Below are 20,261 nucleotides of genomic sequence, written 5' to 3'. Positions count from 1 at the left end.
CATCTGTGAAAATTGACAGAGCTCAGGAAATTGTAGAAGTGTGTCTAATATTATATAGGTCTATTAAAAATGAAGTGGGATATTGCAGATACTTTTATACTAAGCAAAGCTCTAGTGCATTTGGGAGGTAATTCTCCTTAGTACTTCTACTTGCAGTGGTCCTGGAACACTGTAATTTTTACCTATTAAGTATAATAAAGTTTGATATCTCAGTTTAGAGAAAACAGAAGAGAGGGAGAATATTCAGCTCTAATAGATTGAGGATATGTCTTTTTTACAGGAAGGGGGAAATTATTAGTAACAGGGCAGTAGAATTTGTTTTAAATTGTGATGATTTTATTATCTCAGAGCTGATTATCATTGGTTATGTCAGCATGCTTTAGTACTGTGCGAGATCTGGTAACATTTTTGCTTCCAGGCAAATTCATACTTACATGTATACCTAAAAATGTGCATTTCCATTTTTCCCACAAGCACAGGTTTTTACATGTATAGTGCTGGGTACTATGTCTGTCTGGGATGGAATTAATTTTCTTTATAGCAGTCTCTATAATGCTGTGTGTTGAATCTGTGAGTAAAACCCAGCATTATTTTACCTCTTGCTGAAGAGTGATTGCACAGCATCAATGCCTTCTGTTTCACATCTCTCCCTGCCAAAAGTGGGCTGGGGGTGAGCCTGAGGCTGGGAGGGGACACAGCTGGAACAGCTGACCTGAATTGACCAAAGGAACATTTCAACCCATAGAGGCTCATACTAAATTTCAGCCTAACTAAATCAAAACCTTTTTTTTTTTTTTTTTTTTTTTTTTTGGTGTGTGTGTATTTTAATTTTAATAGGTATTGGATTACAGAATTTTGGATTATGTTCAAAATGGACTCTAAACTATCCACAGCTATGGAGGAATTTCAAGAAGTGGTTCGAGCTAATGGTGAGGAGTTACATTGTCGTCTAATTGACACATCTCAAATGTGAGTGTCAAAGTCTCAATATACTCAGAAAACAAACTTCTGCTCTGAATTTCCTTTATTTGATGATAATGTCTCTCATAAGTCATATGTTAGCTGTCCTTACAAGAGTTTATACTTCATTACAGATGAAATATATGTTATGTAGTAGAACAGAATGCCTTTCAAGAATGGCTTAGGTTGAATTTAGCTGCAGTGTAGACTTTGGGCTGATTCTCTATGACAGCCAGGTTTTACCCTGTCCAGGGAACTTAGAAAATTTATAGATGCCTAATGATCTTGTGAGATCACTTGAAATCACTGAAAAAGGAGAATAAAATTTGAATGGGTAACACATGAGGTAAAAAAGTATGTTTATATTTTAGCAACAAAGGTAAGTAAGGATATAGCTTGTTACATTGTCAGACTCTTGACACTGTTTAGATGATTTTGGTTATAAAATACTTGTTGTGACAAGAATAAATCCTAGAGCTGTACATCACATAGTTCTTTCTTGGGAAGACGTTTCCCTGTTACATGAGAGTGAGATAGTTCTGTGGAACAGTACAAGTGTCAGTTTGTACTTTGGAAATGCACTGGCTAAAGCAGAGCAGAATTTAGCATACATTTTACATCAGGTTATGAAAGAGGATATTTAGCATTTCAAATTGAAATACATTTTATTACTCTGTGGGTCAATAGCAAATGGAGACAGTTCATAGAGGCTGCTGAAGGAAATCTAAGGATTATTAAATGGAGGAGCTCTGGATGTGTTCAATGAAGACAAAGTTACAGATAGCTATTCTGAAAATGTAGAACTGATTGCAGAAATTATATAGACTCTCATGCTGTTCACTAAGACAGTTCTATTGTACTTCAAGTGCTACATCAATACAATAAAGACTAACAATAATATTTTGTCATATAATCTCTAATGCATGAAAGGAGTTTGCTGTTTTGAAATTCAAATAATTCAGTTTTTACTGCAGTAAGGCATGAAAACAATGTTACCTCTGACTTAGGGAAAGAGGAAAATTTTGCTCTTCAGTAAATAACTTGGAGTAATTGTGTTTTAAAAGAAATTCTAGGGATTGGTCTAGAAAGCTGACACAGCGTGTAAAGGCCAACACCAGTAAGAAACGGAAAGTCTCACTTCTTTTTGATCACCTTGAGCCAGAGGAGCTGTCAGACCATCTTACCTATCTTGAGTTTAAGTCTTTCCGAAGAATATCAGTAAGTTATTTTTATTTATTTATGTAATTATTTATTTATATTAAGCAATTATGGGCAAGACATAGGAGAAACGGCAGAGGTAACAGTACAGGATTAACTCTGCCATACAAGATGTTGGACATGCTGAGTCTGTTTTCAGACTCTTTTACTTTACTAGTATTGAAGGTGGCCAGTGTAACTTCGATTCTGAGTAAATACCCTTCTGCTACAACCATATGAGAGTGAGAGAATGAATCTCAACTGTGGGACAGCTGGGGCAAGATCAGTTGGAAGGAAGAGGAGAAAACCTTCCAAAGAAGCTTGTTTTGTTAGAACAAGGGATGCCATTGGACACAAGTACAGGAAAACTTGGAATATTCTCCTAGAATACCAACCTTCTGTGGCTGTTGTGATCAGTGCAGCAGTCCTGTGCAGTGATTAGTGCTGGACTCTGCTTGCCTTTTTTGATTGTGCATAACAAAATAAAGACCAGAGATAAGAAAGCACTTTAGAAAATGCCATTTTTAAAATAAGGAGGTTAAACATTTTATTATGCTGTCATATACAGAAACAATTTTTAAGGATTTATCCAAGATATTTTTTGCTCAGTCATGTGTGTAGCTGATAAGATGCAAACTTCCCTATGCACCTTGGCTTCACTTGCATCACTGTATGGTACAACATTGCCTCTTTTCAAACCTGATACAGTTTACACATGGAAAAGTGAATGTTAGGGACCAAAATCTAGAAGGGTTGCAAAGTCTGTGTGAAAATAAGACTGAAAGCAAAGTTATTTTTTTAGTGGGTTGGTTTTTTTTGGGTTTTTTTGCCGTTTCTTGTTATTTAGTTGGTTTCAGTGGGTTTTTTTGGTACCACTACAATATGAAGCTGAACCTATGCAAGAAAAGGGGCTCTCGCTAGGTGGTGGAAGATTTCACAGTCGTGTTTTCATGTACTTTGTTTTGAGCTGACAGTACGTGACTCTGTGTTTTGCGTTAAACTCAAAAAGCTGTAGAACTGAAGTCATGCACAGATTGCTGCCTGTAGGCAGTAATAATATGCAAAGCTTATATAACTTACCATTTTCAACACCTCTGTGCAGATGTAAGGTAATTAATGAGTATAACAAGCATGATTTTAGTCAGAGTGTCAGATGTGTCATGGAGTTCCAACAGTTACATGCATGTATATATTTTATATACAGGGTACCTGCATATGTTTTTGTATAAATTGAGACCAAGACTTTGGGTCAGAAAATTATATGTAATTAATAATTAGTTATATTAATTAAACCTTTGCAGAGTATATATCTAAACCTTAGATGTGCTAAGCTGCAGAATCCTTTCATTGTTCTAATGTGGCATCATACACCAGGAGAAAGATTGAAAATGACCAGCTGTGTTATTAATCCCTGGAATAACTATTTAAAGGCCTGGGCATTTGGAAGTCAGAAGGGAATATTTGATCACATACACAGCATACAGCAAAATCTTCCATGAGATACCATCCATCTTGCAGCAAATTAGAATGCAAGGAGTGGTGCTCACAGAGTAAGGGCTGGAGGCATGCTGGTGCTTGGAAAGTATTTTAATCACTAGTCATAAAGTACAGGGAGGCCACAGTCTTTTGTAAGAATCTGGATTCTGGATTCTTGTTGAGGCTTTTGTTAATCATCGCAATAACAGACTCAAGCAATATTTAAATACCTAAACTACTTTAGTGTATCTGCCACTAACAAGCTTGTTATAGTTGACTTCAAATTATTTGTGTACCACAATTAATTCAAAACTTTCAAGTAGCATTTTAGAGATTAATTTCTTCAGGATTTAAAAAAACCCCAAACTTTTCTGAAGATTACTGATGAGAAAAAAATATATACTGATTCGTAGTTGTACTGAAACTGCTATGAAGTTCATAATTATGTAGTCAAAAATTGAAAAATTATCTATCTTATAGAGTAATTGCTTAAATTTTCAGATCCAGCCAAATCTGGCTGGAGTTCAAAATTCAAAGAATAATTGTAATGTAAGTACTGTGTAATCTCAGAGATAGCTCTACTTATTACTAATATTTCTTCCATTTTTAATTTAATAAGGACAAATCTAGAGGTGTCTGCTGTCATCCGCTTTGAAAGTGCTAGTAGTTCTTATTAAACAGATGGAAAAAATTTAAAAAGTTGCAAGAAGATGAGAGAGGGAGTGTAAGAAACAAACAACAGCCTGACCTTTGCTTAAAGATCAGTGCTATTCCACATATTCCTGTGGAGAGGAATGTATATCTCTTACAGCTATGAGTGGTTTTGGTAAGATATTAGTGGTTATATTAAAGAATGGATATAAAAATCCCATGTAATGTTTTCTGATTATTCAAATTCTTGTGTATTTTTGTTAATGGATAAATCAACAGAATGAATAAAAATTCTGTTTAACAAAAGCAAATTATTTCTTCTTTTTAATCTTAATGTAAGAATGGCTTAAAAAAAAAGTGTGTTACAGGTATCTACTGAACAATTTTAGATTGTCTTGATTAAATAAGAGAATCTCACAAGTTGTATCAAAAGTATTAAGGAATCTGCAGCCCTCACTCTTAATAGTCTTATCTCAGTTTTGTATTAATCCCATTGAACTTGCTTTTTGTATTAGTGTAGCTTAGTTCAGAAGTGTGCCCCATCTACAGAATACATGAACTGAACACTGAATTCCCTTAAACTGAGTTATTAGATTACAATTTAAGTTCTGTTTAACCTTCCCAATAGAAGTCAATGAATCTGTGAAGCCACTGAGGCTGGGAGGAAAGCCCCAGTTCTATTCATCCTGGGATTTATAAGAGCCAAGACTTCTGAGATATGGCAAATAGAAGCTTTCAGTTAATTCAATTAGTGGAAGCCCCTGCTTTGAACTTAACAAAGCTTTAACAAAGGAAATATTTCAGTTTTATGGATAGTTCAGGTGTAAAAGATATGGTGTATATTTCATTTGCAAAGCAGACCTCTGTCCACACACAGATCATGAGGCATATGAGACGACATTAATTTTCATTTACGCTTCTTTTGTTTAAGTTCTCAGATTATCAGAACTACATTGTGAATAGTTGTGTGAAAGAGAACCCAACAATGGAAAGATCAATTTCTCTTTGCAATGGTATCTCTCAGTGGGTGCAGCTAATGGTTCTGAGCAGACCAACACCACAGCTTCGGGCTGAAGTGTTCATCAAGTTTATCCACGTTGCACAGGTCAGTTAAAATCTAGCATGTTTGCTGTTTATTTTGTCTTTCTCTGATGCAGCCCTTTTTTCTGCTCTTCCCATGCTACTGCTGTAGGGTGAGCTGGGAATGTTGGCACTGCTCTGGTGGTTCATGCGTACCACATGTGCATTTCTGTGTGTGGTGCTGTCTTACGAAGTGTTCAGATATTAGGGTCGTGGCATCAGGACTTTCTCATTTCATTCTGAAGAAATTATTTTCACTGTAAAACTGGACTTGCTTTTGAATCAGCATGTGAGATTCCCAGCTGTGGCTGTGAAGCTTACCAAAGCATGAGAGACCCTGATGGCTTTGGCTGTAATTAGAAGCATTCCACCAGAAACACCTTTCTGGATAAAAAGAGAGCTAGGGTCCTAATTGTATTCTTTGCATACTAATTCAACTGCAGTCATAACAAAGATAATAGGCAGTGTTTCCTACTTGTGGTAGATTGTGGGAAAAGGGGGAAATACTGAGGAGGTACTTTGAAGACTTACTGTATCTGAGAATTTAATATTTGATTTAATAACAGTAAAGTTCATGTTACACCTAGTAAAATCATAGCTCATCACCAAAATACATGAAGTCAAATGGCACAAACTTGTAAGACTTTGGAGGAAGACAACAGAGGAAATTAAAATTTGGATGTGCACATTGAACAACCTGAACCTTTAATTTATACTGTTTTTTGTTTGTTTTTTTTTTTTTTAATGTGAACACAGAAGCTTCACCAACTGCAGAATTTTAACACATTAATGGCAGTGATAGGAGGTCTCTGTCACAGTTCCATTTCCAGGCTAAAGGAAACAAGCTCATGTGTTCCTCATGATGTAATTAAGGTTGGTATTGCTTCTAAATTTTACAAATGCGAGAACCTTTAACTTAACTTTTTTTGTCACTGCACACACTAAAAGTAACACACACTAAAGTTTGTTGGATAAGATGGAAACAAAGAACAAAAATTGCTTTGGTTTTGAAGGGTTTCTATTGATTATTTCATCTCTACATCACCAGTTACTCCTGCACCTCTTGCAACCCCACCTTTCTTCAAGACTTGTATAGATTTTCTAAAGTTTCTCCTTTAGCCTCAGATGTCATGAGCTGCACTTTCATTTACATGCAGTAGTACAAAATAATATTCACATATGGAAACAAAGTGAACACTTGAAAACCAAACTATTGTCTTCTGTAGTAACATTGATCATCCTTAATCTGTAAAATGCTAGCACAGAGCTCTCACTTTGAGTGAAAGGACTGATTTTGTTCATCTGATCTTTCCATTTGACAGGTTTTATTTAAGTTAGACTTGAACAAATTTAGCCCTAATGCACACGTGGTATGGTGGACTGTTAGGAATCTGTTTTAATTTCCAGTTAAATTCTTGTGAAATACCATTGAAAGCTATTAAAAAGGGAAGGAAGGCATATTTTTTAGCAATGCTTCTTAAGCATTCATGTGGCTTCTTAAGAGACTTCTTAAGACAATAAGATACTTTCTTCTTTTGGGGCCTGAAAGAATCTATGAATGTATCTAATGAGCCTGTTTTGATCACAGCATGATAAGCCTAAATAAACAGTGCATACCTGGACCTGAAGTGTAACCTCCCAGTGGAAATGTTTACAGCTATCAGAATCTATAAAATCAGTTAGAAAGCTTATTTTAGAAACATATTTTTCAAATTTTGTCATTTTAAGGTCTGCATGTGTGCACATCATTTGAATAACTTCTTGTTTCAAGAAATTGTATACAGGTGCTAATAGAAAACAGGTAATAAAAGTCTGGTAATTAATGACTTGTAAACCTCACACTTCGAGGTTTAACTACGTCAAACAGTTTGCAAAGGTTACAAATGGAGAACTTTGACAGGAATTTCCCAGAGAAGACATTAGTCCATGGATTTTATTATGTTAATGAGTCAATTTTGTACCTGTATAATTTTAAACAAGGGAAATATTTATACTGCTAGACTGAAGATTAATTTGGCCTTCATAAAAACACAAGAATCTGTTTCTAATTCATTTCCATGGAAAAAATTTTCTTAAAAAGACAGGTGTAACACCTTGAACCGTTCTGGTCACACCATGATGGGATCATGGCACAGCACAGGATTTCACTGCCAGGACCTCTCCAGCAATTCCAACTGGTGTCCTGGAAGTCAGAGAATGCATTCCAGATTTGAATGTGAAGATGGCTGCTCTTATGAATGTCAGAGAGCTTGTGCTATGCTTACACATTGACTGCATTCAGATCCCCCTGATTCAAGAAAATCATCTCTTTTCATTTTACTAAATGGGGAGTGTAAGGAGACCAGCAGTATAGATTAGGCTACAAATTAACCATCTATAATTACATATTATTATGGGAGTAGGAAATCTAGAACACCTAGATTTCATTTGAAGTTTTGTAATTTTTTTCAATAGTAAATTTCTTAACAATAATATGGGAAGTTCTTGGCTGTATGACAAAAACAGAAATAGTAAGAAGTGCTGACTCTTTGGTTTTCTTTTTATTTTTAGGTGTTTAATGAGATGACAGAATTGCTTTCGTCTTACAGAAATTATGATAGTTACCGACGTGCCTATAACGAGTGCAGTAACTTTAAGATCCCAATCCTTGGGGTCCACCTGAAAGACTTGATATCCCTTTATGAGGGCATGCCAGACTACTTGGAGGACAAAAAGATTAATGTGTACAAACTATATTCTCTGTATAACCACATAGATGAGCTGATACAACTCCAGGAAATGCCACTTCCCCTGGAGGCTAATATGGACCTTGTTCACTTGCTTACAGTAAGTGTGTTAGACGAGATAAATGCATCCAATTAAAATTGTCATATAGTGTCAAATAACTAAATAGAGAATCCCATTAGTTAACTGATTGAATAAATTAATTGAATACATAAGATTGTAATCTTTTTTTCCCCAAAGGGGAAATGTTCAGGAATAGAAGATAGTGGTGATGATTTATGTGGCAGCAAGGGTAGAGGTGCCACTTCAGCAGTATGCTTCAAATTATTTCTATAAGGGAAGGAAATGTTTATTTCTGCTTCACTGTATTCCTCTCTGTACTGTCAGTAAGGAAGATTCCTTGTGTTGAAAACGAAATCACACAAAAGTTCAGTCCCTCAAGATACTTGGCAGTTCTAGCCAAGTTTCTTCTGGTGCTTAAGAAACTGTCTGACATAAACATTGGTCACATATAGCTAATGTATTTCACTCCTAGTCATATCTAGTCAGTGTCATGCTACTGAAAAATTTATACTACCTAGGTCATTGTTAAAACTATAGTTTTGGCTTCTCCTAGTAAGTTAAAATACTACCTTCTATTAAAAGAGTAAATCTTCCTTTCTTGTTTCTCAGTTTTGTTTGGCCTTAACAAGTATCTTGCCTTGGAAAAACCAGAGAGTCCACTTCCACTTTCTGGTTACAAGCCCTGTTTCAGGAAAAAGATAATAGATAAAAATGCTTATGTGCCTGAGGTTATTTGTTCTGTCTGGGAGCACCCTTGTGTAAGATTAAGCGCACATGCCCAGAGCCTGAAATACAGCTATGTGAAGTGGTGAACTTCTTACTTCTTCCTGCTATTTGTTTTAAATGTTTTGTTTGAAATTATTCTAAGTATTTTTTTATTCTAAAAAATGTTTTATAAAATCAGCTACTACAAATATGTAGAACTTGGTCATAATTTCATGCAGGAATATATTACAGGATATAAATGAGAAGAAATGCTTCATTTCAATGCAGGAGCTTCTGAACTCCCAGCACTCCATGTTAGAGATTTCCAGATAATGGCAATAACAGTCTGTAATGTAGAATTGGACACATTTCAAATCACTGTGAACACCTGTGCAGCTCAAGTTCATTTTTTTCTAAGTGTAATCTACATTAAAAAAATCACCAAAAAATATGAGTGCACTCCAGCAGCAAGTTTTTAAACTAGTAGTGACTGTTCAGGAATTAAACTGATGTGTTTGTTTTCAGCTGTCCCTTGATCTTTACTACACAGAAGATGAAATTTATGAACTTTCATATGCACGAGAGCCTCGAAGTCACCGAGCTGCTGTAAGGGCCTTTACAGATTCTTAAAAAAGGAGGGCTTTTATGAGTGATTGTAATTTAAAACCAGGATTTTTTAAAAGAAAATTTTATCTATTGCATTCAATTTAGTATTTTATTTTACTATATGCTAAATTGAAAACATTTTAGCTTTGTAGACTGAGTGAAATCTATTAAAGCACAAATTGTTTGGTTGATGATGAAGTTTAAAATGGAATATATGGCATGAGTTGACACTATATAAGGTTTTATAATATGAACACAATGACAAATGAAGTTGCTCTATAGAGACATGACATCAGTCTTAATCTTGGCAGTTGATAGTGTTTTATTCAAATGGAAAATCTTATATGATTCAAATGATGAAACCCATGAATGTTATGTGGTAGTTTTGTTCTTGTTTTATTAATATGGAAAAGATGGTGATTTTACAGGGCTGTCAGTGAACTGTGACAATTTAAGGAATGACTGCTCTTTTGAACAGTTCAAGGAAGAGCTTAAGCACCATGTAATTATCAAAAGAATGATGTTGGGTCCAACAGATCATTTCTGCAGTCTTGTGTCACATAGTCCACTGTCACAAATGGAAAAAGTGTAATACTGAAAATCTTTCCATGTGGTAATAATGAAGTTCCTTTCAATTTTTTAAGCCTATGACACCTTCCAAACCACCAGTAGTTGCAGACTGGGCTTCAGGAGTGGCCCCAAAACCTGATCCAAAAACCATCAGCAAACATGTTCAGAGGATGGTAGATGTAAGTAAGGTTGGCCAGTGTACTTCATACTATTGTAAACGTTTATAGCCTTAATCTCAAGGTATGAGAAAATATGGGGATGGGCCTTCTGTGCTCACAAACAGATACTTTTGCCTACCTGTAAATAGCAGCAGCAGCAGACATGAGGCAGGGGTGGAAATTCCTTCAGGGGGTGAAGGGCCATCAGGAGCTGGGAATGCTGGTTTGTGCATTTGCAGAGGCACACTTTCAGGGAGCCAGGGAATCCATTTTTACCAGGGCCTCCAACATCATATTACTGATGCAGAGGCCTCTCAGTGGCTTTGTTACACACAGCAATTGTTTTTCGTTTCCTTTTGGGTCCCCTGCTTTATGGGAAACAATTAAGGTTCTTGATTCCAAAACTGATAGAGGTAGAGATGTGTTTGTCTTTGCTTACCTGCTTCATTGCTTTCCTGTCTAAGCACTTCTAATATTGTGAGGCATCCTTTGATACACACTGTTTTGGAATATATTTCTAAATTTATTCTGGGTGTGCGCCTTGCCTTGCAGCAGTGACAAACAGTAATACATTCCTCAAGTGGAAACAGGTATCTGCCTGAAAATTCTGCCCTATAACTGATTTTCTCATAATGCTGTCCCAATGAAATAAGCTAGGCAGCTGCACTCATTTGGCTACAGAAACCACCATGGAGACCACTAATTGAGAGCATTAGTACAAATTGTATATGTGGGCCTGGACAGAATGGTCTTAAAGCAGAAGTAAAAAACAGCTGTCATCGTGTTGTGAAGCTTTTAGTCCAGCCTGTAGTGACTTACCGATGTTTTGCTGCAAACCAAAAAATCGTAATGCTTTTTTAGTCTCAAGCAAAAAATGCAATTAGGCTGTTGCACTGTTTAATATACACTGGGAGAAGATGGGAGATGAGATCCATGAATAATGTGGAGGCTTTCTAAAGTGGTAATTGAGACCATCCTCATTATAAACTATTACACTCTTACCTTGCACAGTCTGTCTTCAAGAATTATGACCATGATCAGGATGGATACATTTCCCAGGAAGAATTTGAAAAGATTGCTGCCAGTTTCCCATTCTCGTTTTGCGTAATGGCTAAGGACTGGTGAGTGCCTGCTTATCAACTTTATAGCATCTGTTTTGGGAGAGATTTAGGGGGTTTTGTGTTTAAGTTGTACTTCATCATTAGGGTGTTGAAAGCATCCTCTTCAAGCACAGACAGAAGTGAAAACATAAATGACAAAAGCATCTTCTAAACATGTTGTGAATGACCTCTTCTTTTGCCTTACAGCAGTGGTATCCAAGCTCATTTAGAAGGGAAAACAGACGATAGAAAAAGAAACTTTTTTCAAATTATATCCACTATATACTGCTAAAGAATTTTCCTATGATAAAGCTGTCCCTTAAAAATAGAGAATTGGCATATGTATATTTTGATAACATCAGGAACATTTTTCTTAACATATTAGAGCATGGGAAAATACAGTAGTGATTATTCAGAGGTTTACTATGAAGTAATTTTGAGGTTGCATCACATGTGCAGACATTCCATTTATCCTGTCAGTCTGCAGTTTAAATGTGTAGATCAGCTTCTGTATACTTTGGAAGCAGTTGGCAAGATTACTGAGATCACTTTAGCTTTTTGTGCATTAAACTATTGCTATTATAAAATGTGAAGGAAAAAGATATTTAATTCTCTTTATGCATTTGGCAAAATCTATGTCTCACAAACAACTTTTCTTGTTTGTTTCCAGGGAAGGTCTGATTAGCAGGGATGAAATAACAGCTTACTTTATGAGGGCTAGCTCAATCTATTCCAAACTGGGACTTGGCTTTGCTCACAACTTCCAAGAGACCACTTACTTAAGGCCCACTTTCTGCGACAACTGTGCTGGATTTGTAAGCTTACTTTTTAGCAAATTATGTTAACTTTCTTTGGAATTTTGACTTTTTATCTCATAATTGCCTTGTATCATATACAGAAATGGATCTTTATAAAACATCAGTGAACACCAGACTTCTGCCTCTGTAGATGTTTAAGGTACCCTTTTCTCCCCTCTTGGCAGTGTCAGTATGTTTAAACATGGTTCATATTTTGTGGGGTTTGTTTATGTCACCAAAAGCAGTCTCAGGCAAGATTTCCAAATGCAGAGCCTTCCACTCCTTGGGGCTGCTAGAATTCATGTCCTGATACAAACATGACATGCCTCTGCCTGTAGCATGGAAGGTTTCATACAACTGACCAATGTTGTCCTACCAATCTTCTATTCAGCTGAGATCAGGCAAGGGTGCTGAGACAGAAGAATTCTCCATCTACTCCAGCTCCACAGCTTCTTGAGGAACTGCCACATCTGCTGATGCTGATGCTTGAGCTAATTCAGAAGATTAGCTCAAGATATTTTGTTTGTCATTGAGACACATAAAATATTGTTTACCTTATGGTAAAGGAGTAAATAGTTCTACTTTGACATTATGATTAGAAGTGCAGAAAAACAAGATATTCTGCAAGTGCTCAGATCTTAGAAAAGAGTGGATCTTTTAGTGTGTTTTTTATCTGGGGGTATCAAACATGCAGAGAAATATATTAATACGTAGGCTTTTTGTTTGTTTGTTTCAGCTATGGGGAGTCATTAAACAAGGATACAGATGCAAAGGTAAAGTACTTTATACTTTGTTAATTTTAATCCATAATTGATAGGGAATGACAAAAACCTGTGATCATCCTGAGATCCATGGCTGTATCTACAGACCCATTTAATCTGACCTCCCAGGGAGGACAGGACTGATTCAAGAATAGTGTGACAGATACAAGAAATGCAGAGATGAAGGGACTTGTAGCTGACAGCTCTTATGCTTTGCAAGGCATGACTGAATTCAGAGGGTTTGGGAACAGACCCTTGGACAAAAACATCACCACTCTGTGAATATTGTGCAGCACATTCCTAAAATCCATTTTGCAGTTTTCTTTCTCATACAGGTATCAACTTTCTCTGCAGCTCCTACAGTCAGAGCCCTTATGTGACTGAATGGTGCCATTTTGTACTTTCATAATGAAAAGGAGTTTTAGGCATGTATAGCAAAGGGATGTTGTTTTACAGATGTATGTTGTTACAGGTAATGCATGTAGAGAACACCAAAGAAGGCTTCTTGCTTCCCAGGAGGGCAGTAGTGCTTAGATGCTACACCAGAGCCACGGAATTATGCAAACATTATTTTGTTTACAGACTGTGGGATGAACTGTCACAAGCAATGCAAAGACCTGGTTGTGATAGAGTGCAAGAGAAGACCCAAAACTTCAGTTGCAGACAGCAGCCCAACATCTGCTCTTGCTTCGAGCCTCTGCCCAGTAGGAGTTAAAGAACAATTCCATGGTGAGAAAAGATCCAAATATGTAGATAATATTTCCTTTCTTTGCTCCTTTTTCTTTTAAAGCTGTTGTACAGCATCCTTTTAGGTTTTGTGAGTTAACTGCAGTGTTCTGTCTACATAGAAACTAGAAACAGGTGTATATTAGCTTTTATCAAGTAACACGGTTCCTGCTGTAGACTAAGGATGGACTCCCTTTCTGGGAGATCTCTTGTCACACTACACAGTGTATGGTGCACAAATTCTACCAAATAAGGGGTAAATCTTCTGCCAGACTCCCATGAGAACCAGATGCCTTGTGACATGAAGAGTTAACAGACTTCCTTAACTCTCTCACCTTGTGACAAGCAAGTCTTGCTTTTTAGCAAGTTGTAATATTGACTTCTGCACTGTTACAATTCTGACTCACATTTTAATGTGGAGTTTATAAAGGCAGTTTTCCTGTGTATCCGTGTGCTAGGAAAAGCAACAGCTAATTATTGTCTTTATTTTTCTACTTCAGCTACTTCAGTAGCTGAATCTCTAACTCCTATCCATCTGTGCATCTTCTACAGAATTGTAACTGAAAAATCTACACCTCTCTGTTCTTTTCTCCTTATATCAAATAAACTGTATAAAATTTTCTGTGTAGGCTTCCAAAGAAGGAATGTTGTCCTTGAAAACACCAGGCTACTTCTGTTTTCATTTCCAACTCTTTGCATATTTGCTTTCTTTGAATTTCTTTCCTGTTCTTTGCCGGTATTTAATGTTCTTCAAATCTGCTTCCTGCCACTTTGATTATCAATCTTTTGTGTTATATTTAAGACTCATACTGCTGGATTCCACCTTAGGCTTCCTGTTAGCATATATGTAGAGCTCAGTGCAGCCCATTTCTCTTGACACTATGTGCATCTCTGTGATTGTGTCTGAAATGACTGCAGCACTACGTAGTAACCACCTCTTACCCAGATCTGAGTTTTTCTCAAGCTGACCTTGATGCCACACCTGTTTTCTTCTTACTGATCCATATTTGTGTTACTGAGACAGGGCTAAGAGTTGTTTCAAGGGACACAACATTAAGAAACTTCTAATGACATCTATTTTGGAGAGCAATGAATGTAAAAGTCAGTAAGGAATAAATGCTTTATTTATTAAAACCATGTTTAATTACCATGCCTCCTGTTTCTCCTTTTCTGGGAGAAGATCTTGCCTTAATTTACCATATATATTTTAAAGGACAAGAAGAAGGATCATTCACCTTTCCTAATGGAGAAGTAGTGGAGCACAGTGAGGACAGCAAGGATCGAACCATTATGCTCATGGGTTCCTCAGCTCAGAAAATCTCAGTGAGACTGAAACCAGCTGTGATTCATAAAAGTACACAGACTGATCCTGTACTGCTGGCTGGTGATGTGTCTCGTAAGCGGAGAGAGAAGAAAGAGCACAGGATGCCAGAGAATCCTTATCTCCAGGCGGCCCCAGCATCCTCCACGTTCCCAAGCCCAATTCTCGGCCGCCGAAGGGCATTTGTTAAATGGGAGAACAAGGACTCCAGCCACAAAATGAAGGAGGAGCATCACAGCTGTAAACCTTCATACCAGGAACTTGAGCAGGTACATACATGATGGAACAAATTCTGTTTTACACAACAGTATGGTCAAGTGGTTGATGTGTGGGGGAGTGGCTGGGTGGCAAGGTGTCACTTCACTCCAGTGATTGCCAGTTGCAGTTGAACAATCCATGAATGACATCATAAAGTCTTAGCCACTTTAACTTCCAGCAATGCTTTATTTAAATGATAAATTTTAGTGTTAGTACAGGGCTTTGACGACATTCACACTGATCCCTGTCTGTTCTAGAATGTGAACATAATCCAATCACTCAGGACAGAATGTTGCTCCATAAAATGAGGAACATAGTTCTGAATTTCTTCCTGATTTTGGTGGCCTCTGCTCCCCCAGGTGACAGGATATGTGGGGCTGAGAGGGTAGGGAGCTCTGCTTTTATTCAACTGACAGATGTAAGGACCACCAAGAAATTTTGCTGTGGACAGGATGCTTCTTGCTAGATTTCACCTGCATCAGCCCCATTGTGTCTCAGCTTACTCTAAAGTGCTCTGACACAACAGCTATTCATAACACTGTGTCACCTCAAACATGGGGCCCAGGTTCAGGTTTGTACAAACACCTCTCCAGACAGATTAAAGAGACTGTTGCAATTCCAAAGGTGCAATTAATGGACAGATACAGCTATAATTATGAGGAACAAAGACTTATTTTCAGACTTTTTTCTCAGTATTTATCACTATTCTGTGATGACCACAGGACCACAGTCTAATCTTAGAATGATGACTATAACTTTCAAAATATCCCTTGGTGCTGATAAAGTGAACTCATGTTTTATCAAAGATGAGTGGTTTATTAAGACCAAGATTAAGACAATCTTCCAGTACAAACCACTTCCCTTTCAATCAACAGTATATTCAATACAAGGATGTGAAGCATGGATGTAACTTGTAAAAATGTATTCTTTAAAATGTCCCATTCATGTGAGCCCTGTAATTTGCACTTGCCCTTGCTCCCTCCTTCTGACCTCAATTACTAAACACCAGATGATGTTATGAATGAATGGCTTCTGCTACATCAATTTCTGCAGCAGCAGAGTGGTAAAGTGTGACCTGTGTTGTTGTTTGCCCAGACTGCTGTTGTTATGAGAGGTGCAGTGGAGGGTGGATAAGTGCAGGTTGTGAATATGAGTCAGATACCAGCTGGTGGAAAGATGTCAGAGTATACAAGAGGGTAGAGCAGGGACTGTGGAAATATTCAGATAGGTTACTGGTTCTGATGAGAGCTACACCAGTTTATTTTTATGGCAGTCAACCTAAATATACAACCAGACAGTCCTCAAACAATTGCACAATAAAATACAATTCTCTATTTTTTTTTTCTTGTTTGTTTAGGAAAGGAATATTCTAAAGGCAGACAATGAAGGTTTAAAGATCCAGCTGGAACAGGCACACAAAACAATTGAGTCTCTCACAATCCAGAAAAGAAACCATGTAGTTGACAGTCTACAACACAGAGACTGCTCCTAGCAGATGAGAGGAAAATCTCCCATGGAATGGAAGAAAGTAAGACTGAAAGAGGGGCTCTGATAAAGCTGCTTACCAAGTGAACTGGAGAGAGAATCTGAAGGATATTAAGCAGAAATGTTGTCTTTACTACATTTCTCTTTTAAACATGCACTCCCAAATATATAAAATAATTTTGACCTTGTAAGGTAATTTAGCATTACCTGTGCAATGAAAATAGTATCTTCTGGGTTTGCTTTTAAAAGAAGTGAGAGTGTTGCTGAAGTCTCTGTTCATGTTGAAGACCATATTGATTTCCCAGTGACTTACTTGGCTGCCAGCAGCACACCTTACTGTACAAATGTTCTGACAAAGTAGATCTTCATAAGACTGGGTCACCTCAAATTTGGCCCAACTCAGTTTTATAGAAACAAATGTGTGATAAAGCTGAGTAAGTAAAACTATAGAAAAAACTACATTAAGAAAAACAATTCCTTCTTGGAGCTGAAACCAACTAAAGACATGAAGTGAACGGTCACATTTAAATCCAAAAATTAACAATAAAATTAAAGTAGCTAAGCTAATGATATTTGATTGATCCACACACTTTAAGATAAACTGACAGTTTTTTAAAAACATCTTTCAGAGCTTTAGAAGTTCTGCTGCTCAAACACTTATCTTTATTAAAGTAACAGAAGTGAGACGATAGAGACTTTGAATACTGCTTCCATGCCATGACTTGGAAGATTTAATTCCCCTTATTTGGCATAAGGAGTAACTTGTTGTCCACATACAGTAGATATGGAACAAGGTTGGTTATATTTCTCTCACATCAAAGTAGATGCCATTGTTGAGCAGAATCTTTAGAGCCATATTATGAGGGAAACTGTAACTGAGCAATCCCTGTGCAATAGCTACTGTATTTCAGAGCTCCTAACAAGATTTCTCCATTTTCTCTCTCCTGGATTTCACATGCACTTTACTTTAAGAGTCAAGATGAGTGTGCTCCTATGTCTGTAAATTTTGTATAGTAAACAGTGCAAGGGAGGTAACTTAAAGACATGAAGTGTATATATTTTTAAGAGAAAATAAAGTCTTTCAAGTTACTGATAAATCTACTTGTCAGAATAGCTGATTTGAAAATTCCATTTGCATTCCAAGAGGATCTGTATGCTTAGAGTTGTATATTTGTCATCACACATACAAACATCATAGACAAAGACCACTTAATGCTCAACACTTCTGAGTTTCCAGTTCCATTATAGATTGAAATTTATAATGACAATAGCATCTGTGCTTTGTGTTCAAAGTGGCATAAATATACATTCCATCCACAATTTACAGTCAATACCAAGTATATGGATGCTTTATTTATAGTTAATTTGAAAGTATTTGCCAGTTTAGTGATTCAAAATTGCTTGGAAATTGGATTGTGCTTGCAACTCCATGTGTAAGTAAAAACAAATGGAAGGAAAGACTAGTAGTAGTAGATTTTCTGTAACATTACTGTAAATAACTGAAATGCATAGGAAAAAAACAGCTCTGAAGACGGTGCAGCTTTTTTCAACTCATACACTAAGCCTGAATTATTAACAAGTAACATAGAATTGCACTTTGGTCAGTGAAGCAATCAGAATGGCTGTCAGGTCATGTCTGCAGACTTGGTTTACCCATTTTCTGTGAGCTTCTTGATTTTGTCCTCTATTCAGGGAACTACAGCAAGGTGTATTTCTAATAGGCATTTAACAAATAAAAGTCTGTTTCTACAACTATTAAACAAGATAAAGGTTGAATATATTTTCACTTATTTAAAAAATAAGTGGAGGAGCAGCTAAGACTCATAAATCTTACTGTACAGCCAATGTAAGTGCTCACTGGTGGTCTAAACTCTGGATTTGAACAGAATTTGTGTATATACTTTGTCTGTGATGGAATTTGGAGATCATGAACAAAACCTCATAGTTAAAAGGAAAATTCTCTAATATCAGCAGCTGGTCCAAAGGTTACTGTGTAACTAGCTACTTAATACTCCAAACTGAGTTATGACCACAGATTTGTACAGTTCTAAGTGCTAACTTAAAGTTTCTCTGTGAAGTTTGCTTGTTCAATTTGAAAGATTTAAAAGGGCTTTGTTTGCAGGAATGTCTTACAAAACAAGCGAGCAGTGCTTCATGTGTGCTGAAAACTTCCTGCTTCAAAGAAGTCAGTTGATACCTGGATAACTTCAGAGCTCTCTAAGTACCTTCAGGTTCTCTGTTTGCCCAAAGCCCCTAACAGTTATCTCCTTCCACCCCACCTTAACAGTGGAACCTGACTACAGGGAAACTCTTAAAACTGACAGTGCTACCCAGACAAAAATTACGTGCCTTTGTGTTAATCTTCAAGCTGCTTTATGTTAGGAAAAAGAGACACAATTAGAAGTGCTGTTCAGAAGTTATCAAACAGTGATACTGAAATTTATCTCGTGGCTAAGTCAAAAAGAAACACTCACCTCTTCCTTCTCTAGGTCCAGCTCTGCTTACAAGAAGGCAGAAAGAACAAGCACCATTCCCAATTCATTTAAGCATGAATTCTGATTGTTTGAAGATAAAAGTACACAGATTGAGTAGTATCATAATTAACAAGGCAGGGCTACTGTTCATATTGAGGTTAAATACAATTGCTTTCAGATTAGCTCATATGTTTTGGAAATACGTTTTTGTTCTAGCAGCATGTGTTATTTTGTTGTAACTGATCTCTATGGCAACTTGACAAAGTTCAGTGCTGTCCAAAAAGATTGAAGTAGTGTACAGATTGTAAAGATTTTATATAAATTGTAAGATTTTGGTTTAATATTTATAAGAGAAAAACATTAAAATTGCATTTCATGCCACCTCTGATTTTGTATCTCCAAGAAATCTATACAACCTATACTCATCTTCCTTGACTGTTATCTGAGACCCTTCTGCAGCATTAACCTAGTACCAGTGTCTTTGACCAGCTTCACCTTCTCTGAGCCTTGGAATGGTGCCTGGGAAACTTGGCAAGCTAGGTATTTGCACATTATTTGTTGGGTATTTTACTGGCTGACACAGTGAAAACACTGTGTTGTTACTCACTGTTCCAAGTATTACAAAGCACCCATCTTCACTATCATATCCTCTCACTTTTGTTAAGAATGTTAATTTTGAATATTTCACAGCACAGTTGCCAAGTTTAAGCAAGGCTTCTGTTGTGTCTGCTAATGCTGCCTGCTGTTGCACAGGGAGTACTGTGGCACCCTAAAGACTTGCTATTTACCTTACAGTAAACTTCAAACTACCACATCCTAAATTGGTTTTTGTATGGGGAAATGGGCCCCCACTCAGTTACCTTCAGTCATGAGAAGGAAGACACAAGAGGTGAAACTCCTGTTTGTATGGCAAATCTGCTCTACGGTCTTATGCAAAACAGGTCGTGGGTTTTTTTATAATTATAGAAAAGTAATAAAATAAAACTTGAGAGGTAATTGGAGGATATTTCTTTAGTTTACGTAAAGAAAAAATAAGTGATCATGTAGATCACTATGCTTTTAAATTTTTTTTAGTAAGATAAAATCTAACTGAGTAATCCCAGACAAAATCCCAGACTTGTGATATAACTTTATAGAAAAATTTTAACA

General features: G+C 36.7%; 1 protein-coding gene across 2 annotated transcripts in view; it reads left to right on the top strand.

The window, feature by feature from the left end:
- RASGRP1 (RAS guanyl releasing protein 1) overlaps nt 1–19,493 on the top strand; it is a 37,597-nt gene extending 18,104 nt beyond the window's left edge. The window contains exons 2-15 of one of the 2 annotated variants that reach the window (XM_063160487.1): nt 838–969; nt 2,025–2,178; nt 5,216–5,389; nt 6,121–6,237; nt 7,915–8,190; nt 9,382–9,462; nt 10,107–10,211; nt 11,202–11,311; nt 11,961–12,105; nt 12,824–12,860; nt 13,431–13,577; nt 14,788–15,164; nt 16,511–16,681; nt 19,128–19,493. In XM_063160487.1, coding sequence (XP_063016557.1) covers nt 838–969; nt 2,025–2,178; nt 5,216–5,389; nt 6,121–6,237; nt 7,915–8,190; nt 9,382–9,462; nt 10,107–10,211; nt 11,202–11,311; nt 11,961–12,105; nt 12,824–12,860; nt 13,431–13,577; nt 14,788–15,164; nt 16,511–16,645 — 1,990 coding nt within the window. In that variant the 3' untranslated portion in view covers nt 16,646–16,681; nt 19,128–19,493. Of the gene's footprint in view, nt 1–837; nt 970–2,024; nt 2,179–5,215; nt 5,390–6,120; nt 6,238–7,914; nt 8,191–9,381; nt 9,463–10,106; nt 10,212–11,201; nt 11,312–11,960; nt 12,106–12,823; nt 12,861–13,430; nt 13,578–14,787; nt 15,165–16,510 lie in introns of both variants that reach the window. The other variant, XM_063160488.1, reaches the window with a different exon arrangement.
- Nucleotides 19,494–20,261: the final 768 nt, after the last annotated feature.

The sequence above is a fragment of the Melospiza melodia genome, chromosome 6, assembly GCF_035770615.1.
Source record: "Melospiza melodia melodia isolate bMelMel2 chromosome 6, bMelMel2.pri, whole genome shotgun sequence".
NCBI classification, from domain to species: Eukaryota; Metazoa; Chordata; class Aves; order Passeriformes; family Passerellidae; genus Melospiza; species Melospiza melodia.
This window is presented reverse-complemented; position numbering and strand designations above follow the sequence as displayed.